We start from the raw sequence: 15,640 nt of genomic DNA, 5'->3' as shown, positions 1-15,640 counted from the left end.
TTAGCTTGCAGAGAATGCCTCTGTGTGAAGTAAGTGGTGGTAACTTAAAGTAACTAATGATAGTAATTATTGGGATTTAGTCTCCTGGCCATTTTCTCCTTTGGAATTTATAGGGAGCTTATGAAAGTTCAAACACCGTATTTTTGGCAAAGGACCCTCATGCTTTGTCTGCATTTTACTGCTTCCTTTGCACCTGGGAACAGCTATTTTAGGACTGTCTAGACAATCACTCCAGCTTTAAAGGTCTTTTCCTTTCTTTTCAAATAATCTGAGCATGGAAGGTAATAAATAGATGATGTTGGCATTCTCTCATCTAAGATACTATTCAAATAGAGTCAGGAACAAAAATGCCTTGGCTCTGGCTCACAAAATTGAGAGGCCTTAATATCTGGTTCCAGACTTCTACCAACTGATCCAACTTTAAACCAACAAGAAGGCCTCCCTCCATCCATATCTCGTCACTTAGGATATCAGGATCATACTTTTTGGTTGAACCGTACGAAATGGTTAACATTTGACAATTTTGGACCTATAAAAATGGCAGTTTCAAGTGACCCAACCCAAGAGATTTGGGGAGGAATCTGGGGGGTGGTCTGGCTCCACTTCCCTTCTCTAGTTCCCAGACAACACTCACACGGACTGTACAGATGACCCAGAAAGCATAGCTTCTGCACATCACTCTTGCCACTGCAGGGGATTAATGGAACCAAGTACAATCACTGGGCATTCTCCACATGTTTGTTCTAGGCAATTCCTCTGAGCTCATAAGTAAGATCCCAGGGAGACATGCATAGAGTAAGTCCACTTTAACTCTTTCAGTCTTTTCTTTCAATAGGTGACAGACAGCTTTCAAGCTTTCCATGAGACTCCTACAGCCCACTGTCCTTAGGCTCCTTAATGGGTCCTGAGAATGCTTCCTGATCACTGACCCTCTGGGTAATCTTCCTACTGGTACTTTCTACTGATAATCACAGTATTTCTATGTGGAGGGAAAACATATGCCAGGATGGAATATATTTGACATATATGTATGAATTACACCTAACGATAATTGGTTAATTTTAGTTGCTTCCTTATGTTTTACTGTTAGTGTGTTTATTTTTCAATAAAATAAGATACACATATTATTTTTCTACTAAGACTATACCATTTCTACCATCACTTTTAAGTAATTTCTCTACCCTTAATCTGTTTATCCCATTTTTCTCCACGGTTGATATGTGTACCCAAACTAGTTTGGGTGTCTGAGATCAAAGGCATTTCTCCTGACTACCAACTGGAGCATCTTCTGATGCTCAAGAAGCAGCTCAAGAAGGTTGAGCCAAGGGTCCAGGAACTTCACTTCAATGCTACTCGCAATGGAGAACTCTGCCTGTGCCAGACACTGGGCTAAATGAAGTGGTGGCGGGGGATACAAAGTGGATGAACATTCTGTCTTTACTTAAGCAGATTACAAATCTGTAGAGGAATGAAATTATAACACCAAATGGAGCAAATACAGCATAGAACTGAGTCAGAAAACATGAATTTCAAATCTAGGGGCCAGAGCTTACTAGCAGTGTGATTAGGGCAAGTTGCGTGACCTCCACTAATTCCTCCCTTGACAATCAATTAGTGAAAATAATCCTGATCTTACTCTTGCTTGCACTTGATATTTAATGTTACTTAATGAGAATTTTATATCACGTGTAAAGTACGATTGAACACACTCTACAAATGCAAGCCATTACTTCAGTATTTTCACCGTGTGCATACACTACCCCATTTCATCCTCAGTAATCTCAGTCTCAGAATGAATTATGACTTTCCTGCTTTAAGATGGGTGAATTAGGCCAGAAGAATTGCTTAACTTCACCACTGCCACAAGACTCTTTCCTAAAGGACAATGATGAAGCCCCAAACTAAAGGCAAATTTCTTGAGATTCATCAGCAATTTTTTACTTTCTAATTGTCCACATCTTCTCACTTTACAATTTTTCACTTCCCAGTTACTTTTTAATACAATTCAGTCTGTTTTCTGCTTTCACTATTCAGATAACACTGGTTTGGTCAAGATCCCCTAAGATACCATGTTGTAAAGTTCGCGGGGGCGGGGGGGGGGCTGTTCTGCCTTCATTCCACCTGATTCCATAGCAGCAGTAGACTGAGCTGACCACTCACCCAGTCGTCTTGCATCTGTTTCCTCTCCTAGCTTTTGCTAAAGATACCACTTTGCCCACTTCTGCCTTCACTAGCCACTTGTTTCTGCTTCTTTGCTGCTGCTCGTCCTTTTTTCAAGCTCTAACTGATGGCACGCCTCATGGCTCTGTTCTAGGCTAGTATCTCTGAAGTCAAACCTTCTCAAGATGTGCTCAGCATCTATGACCCTCCTGAATCAGACTCACCAGAAATAAGCTCCATCAGGGAAGGAAACCTTTGACATTAATTGCTGAATTCCCAGAACCTGAAAGAGTCCCAGGCATACCTTGGTGCTCAAAAAATATTTGTTGAAGAAATGAATTGCCTGAAGTGTCTGTGAAAATCTGGGATGCATTCCTGGACTTCTAAACTGGAATCACAGTCAATCTGACATCTGGAAACCAAAATCTCTGGTCTTCTGTCACATGACCTTTCATCCATGCCCTTTCTTTGACCCAATACCCTCCCCCCTTCCTCATCCTCCATGCTGGGGGAAGACTTTCCTGAACCCCAATGCCACCCAAAGTAAGTCAGTTCTCTCTATTGTGCCCCCTCACAGAATCCTCTCCTTTGTGGAATTTATTGTCACTCAAATTTCACACACACGTGTGCGACTGTTTAACGAAGTCCTCTCTCCTGCCAGCCTGTCTCAGATCTTGTAGGTTTCTCTTTATCATTGTATTCCCATTTCTTCATCTAAGCCTTACTCATAGTAAGCCCTCAGGAAATATCAGTGACTAAATTAATATGTATGATATGGGTTAATATTAATATATCAAAAGTATATTAATAATACATATATATTTAAATGTTATATTAATGATATAATAAATAATTATTAAATGATGGCATAAATTTCTCTATCCAGCTCCAAGCTCTCCTCTGAATTCTAAAGGCATATATCCATGTAGGTGTTTCAGGCCCCCACATGGATATTTAGTGGGTTTCTCTCCTTAAAACTCTCCCCACAATCTTGTTTCTCTCAATATCTTCTTCATGTGGGTAAAGAGCATCATCGACCCGGTTGCTCAAGCAGGAACTTGGGAGTTGCATTTGGTTCCTTCTTTTCCTTCATCAGCCTTCTATCCCATAGCCAATCAAACACCTAGTCCTGTTTCTTCCTCTAAAATACATTGTAAATCCATCCCTTCTCCATCTCCACAGCTGCTTCCCAAGCCCGATCCTCCCTCAACAGTCAACTGGATGGTTGTCGTGGCCCAATGACCACCCTGCATCCATTCTCACTCTCCATAATCCATGTTCTCCACAGAACTCAAAACATCAATCAAATCATCCCTAAATAAAGATGCATCCCAAGTCAATGGCTTCTAGCTGCAATGGAATAAAATACATACCCATTAGCTAGGCCCTGCCTATCTGTCCACAGTGCCTCAGGGTCCCTTCTCTTACCAGACCCTGCTTTGCACATGCTGTTCCTTCTGCCTGGAATGACTGCCCCATGTGCCTTCACCCCCTGCCCATTTCACAGAGCTGGCTTCTTCTCTTTTAGGTCCTCAGATTAAACGTCACCTTCTCAGAGCAACATTCTCTAGCAGTCTATCTAAAATCAGAGTACATCTTCTGGTATCTATTATCACAGAAATCTATTCTCTACACAGCATTTACCACAACTTGGAATTACTGATGTACCATGGTTCATTGTCTTGTTTCTGCATTGAAAAGCTCCACGTCAGTCTTGTTTGCCATTTAATCCCGAACACCTCAAAGCCCAGAACATAGTTCTCGTAATAAATGGTTGTTGCATGAATGAACAAAGAAGAGAAAAACAGTCAAAATAGAATGACTTCAACAGATTCGTGGCTGCCAGGACCTGGGGGTGCAGGGAGGGGTTGACTAAAAAGAGGCAGCATGAAGGAATTTGCGGGGGGTTGGGGGAGTGTAACAGAACTCTTCTACATCCTGATTGTGGTGGTGGTTACGCAACACCATGTATTTATCAAAACTCATAGAACTGTACCCCCAAAAGATGAATTTTACTGTACATAAATTGAAAAACAAATGAATAGGATTATGATGTTTCCAAAACCCAAGTCAACTCAGAGCAAATGGAAGGATCCAAGCTTCACAGGCTCAGGGCTCTTTTGGGAAGGGGGGGGTCAATTAACTCCCCGTGTTCGTGGTCAAGTACTGACTCAAACCATACTTCCTCATTTCTCATTTATCAGTTTAAAGAAAGGAAACCGGAAACAAACTCAAGATGTGGAGGATAAACAATACAAGAAAAGACAGTGGTTAAAATAATATTTAAAATAATCATGTGATAAAATGTCAGCATTTGGGACACTTGGCTCTGTTTGTATTGGCTCACCCCAGGGCTGCAGTGGCTGTGGGCTGATTTCATAATGGTGCCTCCCACATACACACCCATGGCTGACCTCTGCTTTGTGCAGTAGATAATGACTAAACTTCACATATTACCCTGGCAAAATCTACCCCTTCCCTGGAGGGCTGTTACACACAGAGTTATAGTTTCACAGCTGAACAATGTTTCTTTCTCAAAATATTATCATGATCAACTTTCATTAGAACAAAGTTATATGGGCTGATAAATTGCTATCTTTTGCCAAATTATTACTCATCATGGTATAGTTACCCAACATATGCCACTGAGAAACTCCATTCTATCGGGAGAAAGCAGGACTCACAGATATTAATAGATTCTTTAGACATGAGTTGCATTCTCTAAAGTAAGGACAATGCATACGAATTTCATCTTGTGACCTTCCCCCCAGCCCCCACTATTGACTTTTATCCATTAGAACATGTTGATGGATATACCATTTCAAAACGAAATATTTGGATATCTGACTCTGATTTGGGGAAAGGGAAATGGTGAGCTAATTTCCTCTTTTATCGAGCTGAATCACTGAGCTCGCTCTGTTGCTATGCACGCATGAGTCGATGCCATAGCAACCTCCCAATTTGCTCTTATACACACAACAGCAGAATGATGCTAATAGGTATGGGTTTTTTTTTCCCAATCCTTAGATTTTGTTTGTTCTCTTAGTAGTTTTAATTTGATACTATATTTTACAGTACAGGGTTATTTAGTTATCCTTTGGGAATCTTATCACTGCCAACCGCCATATATATCATTAAGACCTGTACAACAGAAGTGTTTATTTTTTGGAAAATTCACCCATAGTTGCCCTTTATTCTTCTTAATCCTTTGCTCACAATTAAAAGTTTGCACTTTGGACAGCATGGACTGGATCCTCTTTAGGATTTTCTTTATGAGGATCCTAAATTTAAATGGGAGTAATATGAATTATATTCTTTGAAATCCTAAATTTAAATGGGATTTATATTAATTATATTCTTTGAAATTCATGAAATAGAGGAATGCACAGACTTCTCATATACCTATTTCAGTAAATTCAATGAACTTGTAATTATCACTTGGTATGTACTAGGAAGTGTGCCGGGCTCTAGAAAGAAATAACAAAATCTTCACTATCAAGGGATTCAGAAAACATCTCAGAGACAGAGATAAGGGGATATTCTAGTTTCTTTGAGCTCTTGCTGTAGAAAATAAGGTTCAGGTACTCTTGAATTCTGCCACTTTGGGGTTTAGATTTTTCACCTACAAAATATACTGTACACCTAACTTTAGGCTAGTTTAGTACCATCACAAAACACACCATCTCAATCAGTGCTATCTGGAAGTTGTCACTGGTCAATGGACTGCAAGAATAACCGACTTATTCCTGAAACACCCAAAAGAGGTTTCTAATTCCATACTTTAAAATTACTGGGCCGCCTGGGCTGATATTCTAATTAGTTCAGGAATTCTGTGTGTTATTTTATAGATAGGTGATACATTTTGCTGAAATTTTAAGTATCTATCCACCCTTCCACAATCCTATGTTAATGTATCCAAAGTGAGGAAAAAATGTGGTTCCAGTCATTTTTCATCAAAGAATCTACTTCTAATTTGAAGAATGTGTATCAGATACCATAGGAAACATCAACTCTCTCACTGACCAGATGCATTTTTAAAGGTCTCAGTGAACTGGCATCTTTTCAGTTCTGATCAGGTGGAGAGCTGTGTTTTCTTAACACTACGCATGTTCTTTCCATAAAGCCCACTGCAGCTAGCTCCCGTTGTTCTCAGAAGTGGGAGCAAAAGCCTCAGTTCCACAGGTCTGTCTTGATGATAATTGTAGAGGTAGAAGGCCCTTGTTGTTCTTAATGAATCATATTTTTAAGTTATTTGTATATTATGAAGAAGTAAGTTTGGCATTTTTAGAAGTATTAACTTGTGACTTCAACAGATCACCCCGAGGTTAATATTCCTTTGAAAAGCTACTATGGAAACATATTTTATATCAGTAAGCCTCAAAGTGTGATCCCAGGGCCAGATGCTTCAGTCTCAGATGAGAACTTATTAGAAATGCAAGTGCTTGCACCCCACCCCAGACCTACAGAATCAGACACTCTGGGGTGGGGTCTGGTAGCCTGTGTTTTCACACGCCCTCGGGGGAATTTCAATGCATGCGCAAGTCTGAGAACCATTACTTTATATAATACATGTTTCTTATTTAGGATCAAACATATATACACTAGAGCTGAGAAATAGCTCTTTTCTTTTTTGATGCTGTGAGGGTGGTTTTTGCATGTGTGTGTCTGCTTGCTTTGTGTTACTTTTGGTATTCTGACAAAAGTGGGATTTCTGCCTACCCTAGTGTGGTTATGACACAAGATCACCTAGTTCCTGATGAACTAAAAAGTCATTGTAAACATTGTAGCTTCAAAGAATTACCTATTTAAAATACAAGCTATCAGCAGCAATAATAAGAGGATGACTAATTTGAATAATCTAGCAGCTTGGGTCTGAAGAAAGATCAATGGCTTAGAGTCAGAGAAACTTTAGTCCAGCATTGTACAGGTTAAGTGGGGGTTTCTCAACCTCAGCGCTATTGGCATGTGGGGCCAGATAATTCTCTGTTGGAGGGAGGCTGCAGGATGTTTTAGCAGCATCCCAGGTCTCTATCTACTAGGTGCCAGGAGCACCGCTTCCCTCCCCCCCGCCAAGCTGCAGCAATAAAAAATGTGCCATTTCTACTGGTTCACCAGGAATTCTCAGCCGTGGCTGCACAGTGGAATCCATTTAAAATGCTGATGCCCGTGGTCCATCCCAGCCTGGTTGTATCAGATCTCTGGGTAGGCTCAGGAATCCATAGGTACTTTTTCAAAGCTCACCAAGTGTTGCTGAGGTGCAGCCAAGACCTACAAATATTGTATTGACATCACTGTGCCTTAATTTCCTAACCTGGGAGATGGGTGCAATACTATCTATTCTAACTATCACAAAGAATGCCCCAAAGATTGAATGAGAGAACATTTGTAAAAGCACGTGTTCCACAAAACACTAACTATGCTAAGGGCAGCAGAGAAAAATAATGCATTTGAAAAAGTTGCCATGCAAATGAAAAACTGTATCCAGTCCTCTATAATTAACTAGGATGATTTATATTTACTGTCTCTTGGATGCACACCTCATTTACAATAGTCAAGAGATGTGGAGAATTTGCAAAGTCTTTCTTGGGAGTAAACGGTAGTGTTACTTAGTCCTACATGGACAGAAAACCGTATCATATCAGATCAAACTGTCATACTGTGCGCCAACAATAATGTGCACATCTAAAATCAAATCCCTAATCTTTCTACTCTCTTGGCTCTCAAGAACTCATTTTAATAAGTTAGGAGAGGATTCAAATTCATCTGAAGATAAATTACCTCTCTAAAAATTGTTAGAATGTAGAAAAATCGTATATATTAGAAGTCTGGTATAGGCTTCAACTGTGTCCATATGTATTATTTCTTTAAAAAAACAAAATGATCATGGGGCGCCTGGGTGGCTCAGTCGGTTAAGCGGCTGACTCTTGATTTCGGCTCAGGTCATGATCTCAGGGTCGTGAGATCAAGCCCTAAGTCAGGCTCCATACTCAGTGCTGCCTGAGATTCTTTCTCCCTCTCCCTCTGCCCCTCCCCCTGCTCATGTTCTCTCTCTTTCTCTCTAAATAAATAAATAAATAAATAAATAAATAATAAAAATAAAAGATATAAATATCTGAAGCAAAGAATACCAAATATTAATGGTTTTGGTTTTTTTTTAGATTTTATTTATTTATCTGACAGAGAGAGAGACAGGCAGAGAGCGGGAACACAAGCAGGGGGAGTGGGAGAGGAAGAAGCAGACTCCCAGCTTAGGAGCCTGATGTGGGGCTTGATCCCAGAACGCCGGGATCACACCCTGAGCCCAAGGCAGACGCTTAACGACTGAGCCACCCAGGCGCCCCCAAATATTAATGGTTATTAAATCTGAACAACAGATACATAGGTTTTTATTTTTTATACTTTTCTATATGTTTGAAATATTTGATTAAAACTAAAAAAAATGTTAAAATCAGTTTGAACAAAGCACCAGAGAATACTCTGAAGGAAAAATAAAGAAGACATGTTTTAGTTGGTGTCAGGTGATCAAGGACACCCCCCATAGGGATGGAGAGGCTAGAAGGAGGCAAAGGGGCTCCACTTCACAGTGCTTGGCTCTGTTCACATTGGTGGCATACGTAGGTAGCGGACATCAGGCCTTTGACATTCAAGATCAATGTTGAACTTGCCTTGAATGTAAGGAGTTTATTTTTGTCACATGTTCTACCAGCTTTTAAACTAAGCAAACTATTATGAAATATCTACTTCTCCCCTCCTGTACTCTTCTCTAGCTCTAGAAACCAATATGGTAGCAATTGTGCCATTTTACACAAAAGGTAGTAAGAAGAAAGCCCTTTAGGTGCATCTTTTAAAAGAACTAACTTGGGAGCGCCCAGGTGGCTCAGTAGGTTAAGCGTCTGACTTGATGTCAGCTCAGGTCTTGATCTCAGGGTTGTGAATTCAAGCCCCGCATTGGGCTCCACACTGGGCATGGAGCCTACTTAAAATAATTAATTAATTAAAAGAACCAATTTGCTTGAAGCACTACACTCACGTGTGGGCTATGATCAGATAAATAAGCAGAACAGTTTTCTCTTGGAGTAGGAATTGGCAAACTACAACCCATGGGCCAAATCCAGTCTGCTGTCTGTTTTGGTAAATACAGTAATAATTTAATATGGCCTGCTCTGTTCCTTTACATATTACCTCTGGATGCTTTCAGCTACAATATCAGAGTTGAGTAATTACAACAAAACCTGGCCAAAAGCCTAAAATATTTACCATCTGGCCCTTTACAAAAAACTTTCTGACCTCTTGTTCTAGAGTACTATGAACATATAAAATTTTCCCATAGAAACTTAATAAGTGATTAGACAAAATAAAAATTTTTAATGACTTTTTGTACTCTTGTCAGGTGATAAAACACATTTCTTCTATATTTTTTTAATACTAATAAACCAATTATAAATATTTAAATATTAATTACCACTTTTTCTCTTTTAAAAAAACTGGTGTGGGCTACAAAGGAAACCTAACAGAGGATGTGTGTTGATGATTAATAATTTAACATGTTGTTAAAACGTTACCATTTGACAGTCTCTCAAACTGGCCCTTTCCTAGAGTAATACTATTTTAACTGTACAACTATTTGGAGTTGAATACCTGCATTACATGTAAAAATACTTATGGAAATTTAATGACCAAGAATTCTTCCCTTTTCAAAGAAATATGGAAGTCATAGTTGTATGCTAGAGAGAAATATGAAGGTTATCTCCTTTCCAGTCCTTTAAAAATAATCACCTTTATAAAGAGTAAAGATGACATTTATGTTTCAACATAAGTAAGAACCTATTTTTATTTCATTTTACATGCCTGGCCTTTCCAGTGTTTGGGGAAATTTTAAGAAAAGGAGCTTTTGTAGCTACATACAGTTGTATCATTCCCAGCAGCCTCATAAATTGAAAATGAGACCCTACTGATATCCCTTCCTTTGTTTTTCCTCAAAATGATCACAAAATAGGAAAATAGTAAGAAATAAAACAAAGAGAGTACAGAGCTATGGTTGCCAAGGCAACCATAATCATATTTCCTTTGAACTTCGGTGGAGCATCCACTGTAGTTCAATCCAAGTTCATGTTTCCTAAGTCCTTATTATCTACAGCAGTATCATTCTAATCAAGCAGGTGATGACAAGAGTATAGAACAGGAACTGAAATGCCATGGCACTCCTATTATGGGGAAAAGATGGGAAAACAACACTTGCGACTTGCTAGCATACCCAATGGCCAAGAGAACATTTGCTTCCACTCCACCCCATTCAACAAGCATTTGTGGTACTAGCTGGCTACTGCCATGGATGGAAATGTGAGTCCCACCCCTAGATAATGTAAGAAGCACGGATTAAAACAAACTGCAATCCCCTTGTAGATCCCCATGGCCCTAGAGAACTATGAGATAGTACAGAATGGCTGGTAGGCACACTCCACAGATCAGCATTTGTAGACCTTTTTCTTAAAAGAAAATATTTATAAACATCAGCTTGTCTTCATAATGAAGAGAATAAAATGTTTCCATACAATTTTGAGGAAACTATTACTACTCATTTGTATTTCATTTGATGCTCCCTTCAGGACCGAAGAGGATGTTGTTTACTCCAGGAGATGGTCAATATCTTGGAGGTTGGGTAGCCAGAGGTTGCCTCGATGAGCCCTAAACAATCTTTGCTCATATTTTCCAACTTAGGCACTCATCAATTTGAAAGTCTATAAAGATGGTTGGTGTTTGAAAGTCTGAATGCATTTTCCCACAGAAACAAATTTATGCATAGTGATTTGCGTTCTCAGGCCAGCTGATGTGGTCTTATTTAACCCATAATACACCTCAAGTGCAGAGTGGGAAATATAAATATAAATGGGAACACCATTCTCATTCATCTCAGACCCCGGTAAAGAGAGGCATTCTCCATCATGGTATAGGAGAAAGAGCACTGGGCTGGCGTCAGAGGTCCCTTTCTGTGCCTCTAGACCAGAGACCATCTCCTGTGAGTCCTGTGGAATCTCCTGGGTCCATGTCAGTAGCCTGGCCCACCATAGGATCTCAATCCAGAACTTGCTGGATAAATGAAATAATGAGCACACTATGATTCTGGGCTAGTCACTTCACCATCTTTGAGATTTAGTTTCCTTCCCTATAAATATAAATTAGATGCTTGAGAAGAGTAGACCTGGCACTATGCTTGTCTTGCTCTCTATTCATCAGCCCCTCAGGCTGGTGGGCAACCCATTTTATTCCTGTTTTTTGTACTATAGGGATAATTAAGGTTGTCACAAGGGGTGGATGGAAAGACGTATCATGAGGATGGAGACAGAGACCACTGGTGGGGACTGGAGAATCATGGTTCTGGAAAGGAATTTTCTGAGAATATAGGCACCTACTAGCATTTTTCACTGAACCAAGAATGTGATAACAAACACTTCCCAAATTCACCCTCTCTGTGAAGCCCTTTTGAGTAACCCCCACCTCATCCTTCTGGTGTCTCCTTTCCCTGATATTTCACTTTATTTCTTTATTTTTTATTTCTAGGACAGTGACCCCTTCTCACTTACTTTATTTTCTGCTATTTATTGGTTATCCCCTGACACAGAATGGAACTACTACCCAGGGTAGGGATGTGCATGTGTTTCATTCAGAGATGTATCTCCAAAACCTAGAACAGTGTCTGCTCATAGTAGGCATTCAATACATATTTACTGAATAAATGAATCACTGAATGAGAGAAAAGAGTATACTCTTCTTTAGATCTAAATAGAGGAGCTAGACATTTCAAAGTATAAATTTTCCAAAAAAGAAAAGGAAGCATTACTTGAAGACAAATTTTGGAATCTTATTAAATCTAGGAGGAGGACAATCATTTTTGTCAGAAAAACTAAGGTAAGGAGACCCAATATCCCAAACTACTACCCAGCAAATTCAGTAACCAGAGTGGTTGCTTAAATACAGATGCTCTTGATTACCTATAAACATGTATAAAGAAGGACTGCTGTTGGACTTAAGGTTATCCTGAGAGCTATCCTGGGAACTATCCAGATACAATGGAAACACAAGATTTTCAGAATTGGTAGGTGTGCATTCAAATTCTTGCTCTGCCTCTTAATACCTATTGACTTTGAGCAGTTAGAGAACCTTCCATGTTTCAGTTTTCTCCTTTCTAAAACTGGAATATGGCCCATTGCCTTGCAAAGTTGTTGTGAGGGTGAAATGAAAAGATGTAAGTAAACCCAGGCGACAGAGAACTTTCAACAGGCGATGACTTTCTCACCGTTGCTTCCTATCACCCTCCCAGCTTCACCCCCACTAGCAGCAGGCTTGCCCGAGTCACTGAACCCCTTGGTCTCCACTTCTCTCTCCTATGAGATGAACAATTGGGTTAGAATGATTCCAAATAGACCTGCCACTCTGAAAATCCTGTGCACTCATTTTACCTCCCCAAATATGAAATTATGGGGCTGGATGAAATGAAGAGATATTGTACAGATAATCTAGATTTATTTACAGAGGATTATTAAGTATTGTGAATTGTGTGCATTGTAATTCTATACTCATAACCTTAAAATGTAATTTTTCCTTAAAAAGTCTTCTGGAAGAAGAGTTATGGTCCATGTCTCAGCAGTTCAAACTCCAGAGAGTTTTTCAATATTTGGGAGGGGCTGAGGAGGCCCAATATTTTAAAGATGAATGTAATTTGGTGCTGAAATCTTCCTTTTGCATTTATGACTGTGTCCCAAAAGAGAATCCTAGAAAAGAGAATTGTGGTTCAGAAATATCAAGAGACCTCCTAAGAATTCAGCAAGGTTTCATATGCATTTCAGTTGATTTATGCTTTAAAATTGTTATTCATTTATAAGTTCCCACATTTATACTGCCCAAACAGGATGAATTTGACAACCTGTGAGTAATAAGAAAAGGAAGAAAATCAAGGTACCAAACAAATTATTTCCCTTTGGGTCATGTGCACCCCATAAGATACCTTGGATACAGCACTTACATCACAGAAAAATTTACTTAGGATTAGCAGAAAAATAATTTACTTGTTGCCATCTAGTCTTTAAAAGTCCTTTTTAAAAATTAACCTATTCGAAGAGTTCCCTGAGGAGAAAAATCTTTTAATTCTAATGCTTTTGCCCCAAGAAAAATGGTCTGAAATATTTCTAAATAAATTAGTGAAAAAGAACTCCCTTGAGTACAACCACAATTTTTAATTCCTTAAAGCATGTCTTGGTTTGAACAACATACCTGCAGGTCATATTCAAATTACACACCTTTGGGTCATATTCCAATCATACACGCACATACACACACACTGCACCACCCATTTCTCCCATTTCCTCCTGTAACCAGAAAATGGGATGTTTTACCACAACCATGCACACCCTTCCATTTGCATAAAAATAATGGCTTTAACCCACTAAAGAAGCACAAGAACATAATCAGGGTTGAAATTAGTCAAAATGAATAAAAGTTTTTAAGACAAAAATAAACCTTAAATTCTATATAACTTTGTCTGGATCAATGCAACCATGTTAAAATAAATACCTATATCACATAATTAAATATAGGTGACCTAGAAACACCCAACTTACAAATATCCTGTACGTGGGAACAGCCAACCCAAGTGAGACGGACCAGGACTAGGGCAGGCTCTCCCCAGGTCTGAAGGCGGGAGAAGGATTCCCCTTGGTCTCTTCCTGCTGGACACCGGTGTTGGTAGTGATTAGAGTAGAAAGGAGAAATGGGAAGCCATGGTTCTCATGCCACGACAGTATTCCCTTCCCACCATGCTCACCAAGGAATCCATTTCCCATAAATGTTACCAAGAGTGCCTTGGTTCCCAGGCGGGTCCATCAGAAGTCCGCTGGGCCCACAGTGCAGCTGGAACTGTGCTATTAATACTAGGCTGACTTCCCACTTGGAAGCCAACTCCAGCTCTGACAGTGTTCATCAGCTCTGTTATGGTTAAATGGATTTGTGGGCGGTCCTGGGAGCCTGCCAGTTAGAACATCCTTTCTGTGGGAAAATTCCTGCCGAGGCCCAAACAACTCACTGACAAACACGGTTGTAGACCACGTTGGGAGACCCTTAGGCATTGACAAATCAATCCTCACCTTTCTCTTCTAGAAGTGCTTGGGTGATCGCCCTAGTAAACCATCGCACAGATAAACACATGGTGGGTACAACACTCAGCACATGACCATGGTAACTAATAGGTATATTTTGCTGTAATCATTAATACAGCAACAGAGCTACCTCTCCCCTGACACATACACATGTACACACTCATTAGGACACTTTAGGCCCATCGCACGCATGCACACACTCCACCATGCAATGTTCCATGCGAACATGTTTTCATCTACACAGAAGTGTCTTTGCCTTTTCTTGGGGAAAAAATGAACCATGATCCAGGCTTGAACTGCGTACTTTAACTGTTGTTTTCTTGCTCTGGGGATTGATTTGTACTTGTTCATCTACATTCTCAACTGGCCCCTCCCCAGGCTAAAAAGACAACTGTAGGACAACCAGCCAAAGCATGGAGATGCTCAGCCATGGGACAGAAAGTGAAAGAGTTGTAATCAATATTAGACCTGGGGCCTGAGTAACATCATGTTCAAATCAACTGACAGATTCTCTATTACATAATAGTCCTCTTGAATTAGTGAAACTTACATGTGCAAAGGATACTGATCTCATCAATGGTAAAGAGAGTCTGGTAAAAGTTGATGAATTACAAACCCGAATCATTTCTACGCACATACACAGAGCTAACAACACAACAGAGGAGATGTTGGATGATTTCATTAGCAGATTATAATCTGCTAAGAGATGAAAAATATTCACTGCCTAGGAGCCTTAAAAATGCACACTATTAACCTGTCCAAGGGAGACGACGGCGATGCTGAAGCAGGTACATGCAATATACCTTCAGTTTTTGCAGCAGAAGAAAGCCAAAGCTGTATTATTTACTTAAAGACAGCACAGGAACCACTGGAGAACACAGTGGTCATGGAAGAGCAGAGGGTTTCCCAAATCTGATGTCTTTTTAAGTTGATCAGTCTTTCACCAAAGGGCAAGGGCAGAGACAAGGACCAAGTTCAGTGTAGTGAACTGTCCTCCAGGGAGGGGACCAGAAGAGACTGCAGCACACCTGAATGATCTCCAGGACAGAGCCATTAATGACACCCCGGCTTTGCTGTTACATCTTTATTACTTAATCATCCCCAAGGATAACATATTTTCACGTCCACGGGGAATCTGAAATGAAGTTAAGAGCAGATTTGGGCTTATTCTTAAAATAAATGCCTGAGAATGATCTTTTAGTTGGCATATAATATTTATAAATATAAATAAATATTGTATACTATGTATATATACTATATTCACCTAGATTGATGTATATATACTGTGCATATGTGTATATATTACATACTGTTTTTTCATACAATATGGA

At 39.7% G+C, this 15,640-nt stretch overlaps 1 protein-coding gene across 5 annotated transcripts in view; it reads right to left on the bottom strand.

Moving 5' to 3' along the window:
* The window catches only part of ARHGAP6 (Rho GTPase activating protein 6), a 481,352-nt gene that overhangs the window by 156,427 nt on the left and 309,285 nt on the right, over positions 1-15,640 (bottom strand). The window contains exon 1 of one of the 5 annotated variants that reach the window (XM_087859865.1): positions 13,979-15,509. The exons of 3 other annotated variants lie outside the window; for them this stretch is intronic. In XM_087859865.1, coding sequence (XP_087715991.1) covers positions 13,979-13,990 — 12 coding nt within the window. In that variant the 5' untranslated portion in view covers positions 13,991-15,509. One more of the 5 variants, XM_087859869.1, reaches the window with a different exon arrangement.

The sequence above is a fragment of the Ursus americanus genome, chromosome X (genome assembly GCF_024610735.1).
Source record: "Ursus americanus isolate L20-20 chromosome X, mUrsAme1.1.p, whole genome shotgun sequence".
Lineage (NCBI taxonomy): Eukaryota > Metazoa > Chordata > Mammalia > Carnivora > Ursidae > Ursus > Ursus americanus.
This window is presented reverse-complemented; position numbering and strand designations above follow the sequence as displayed.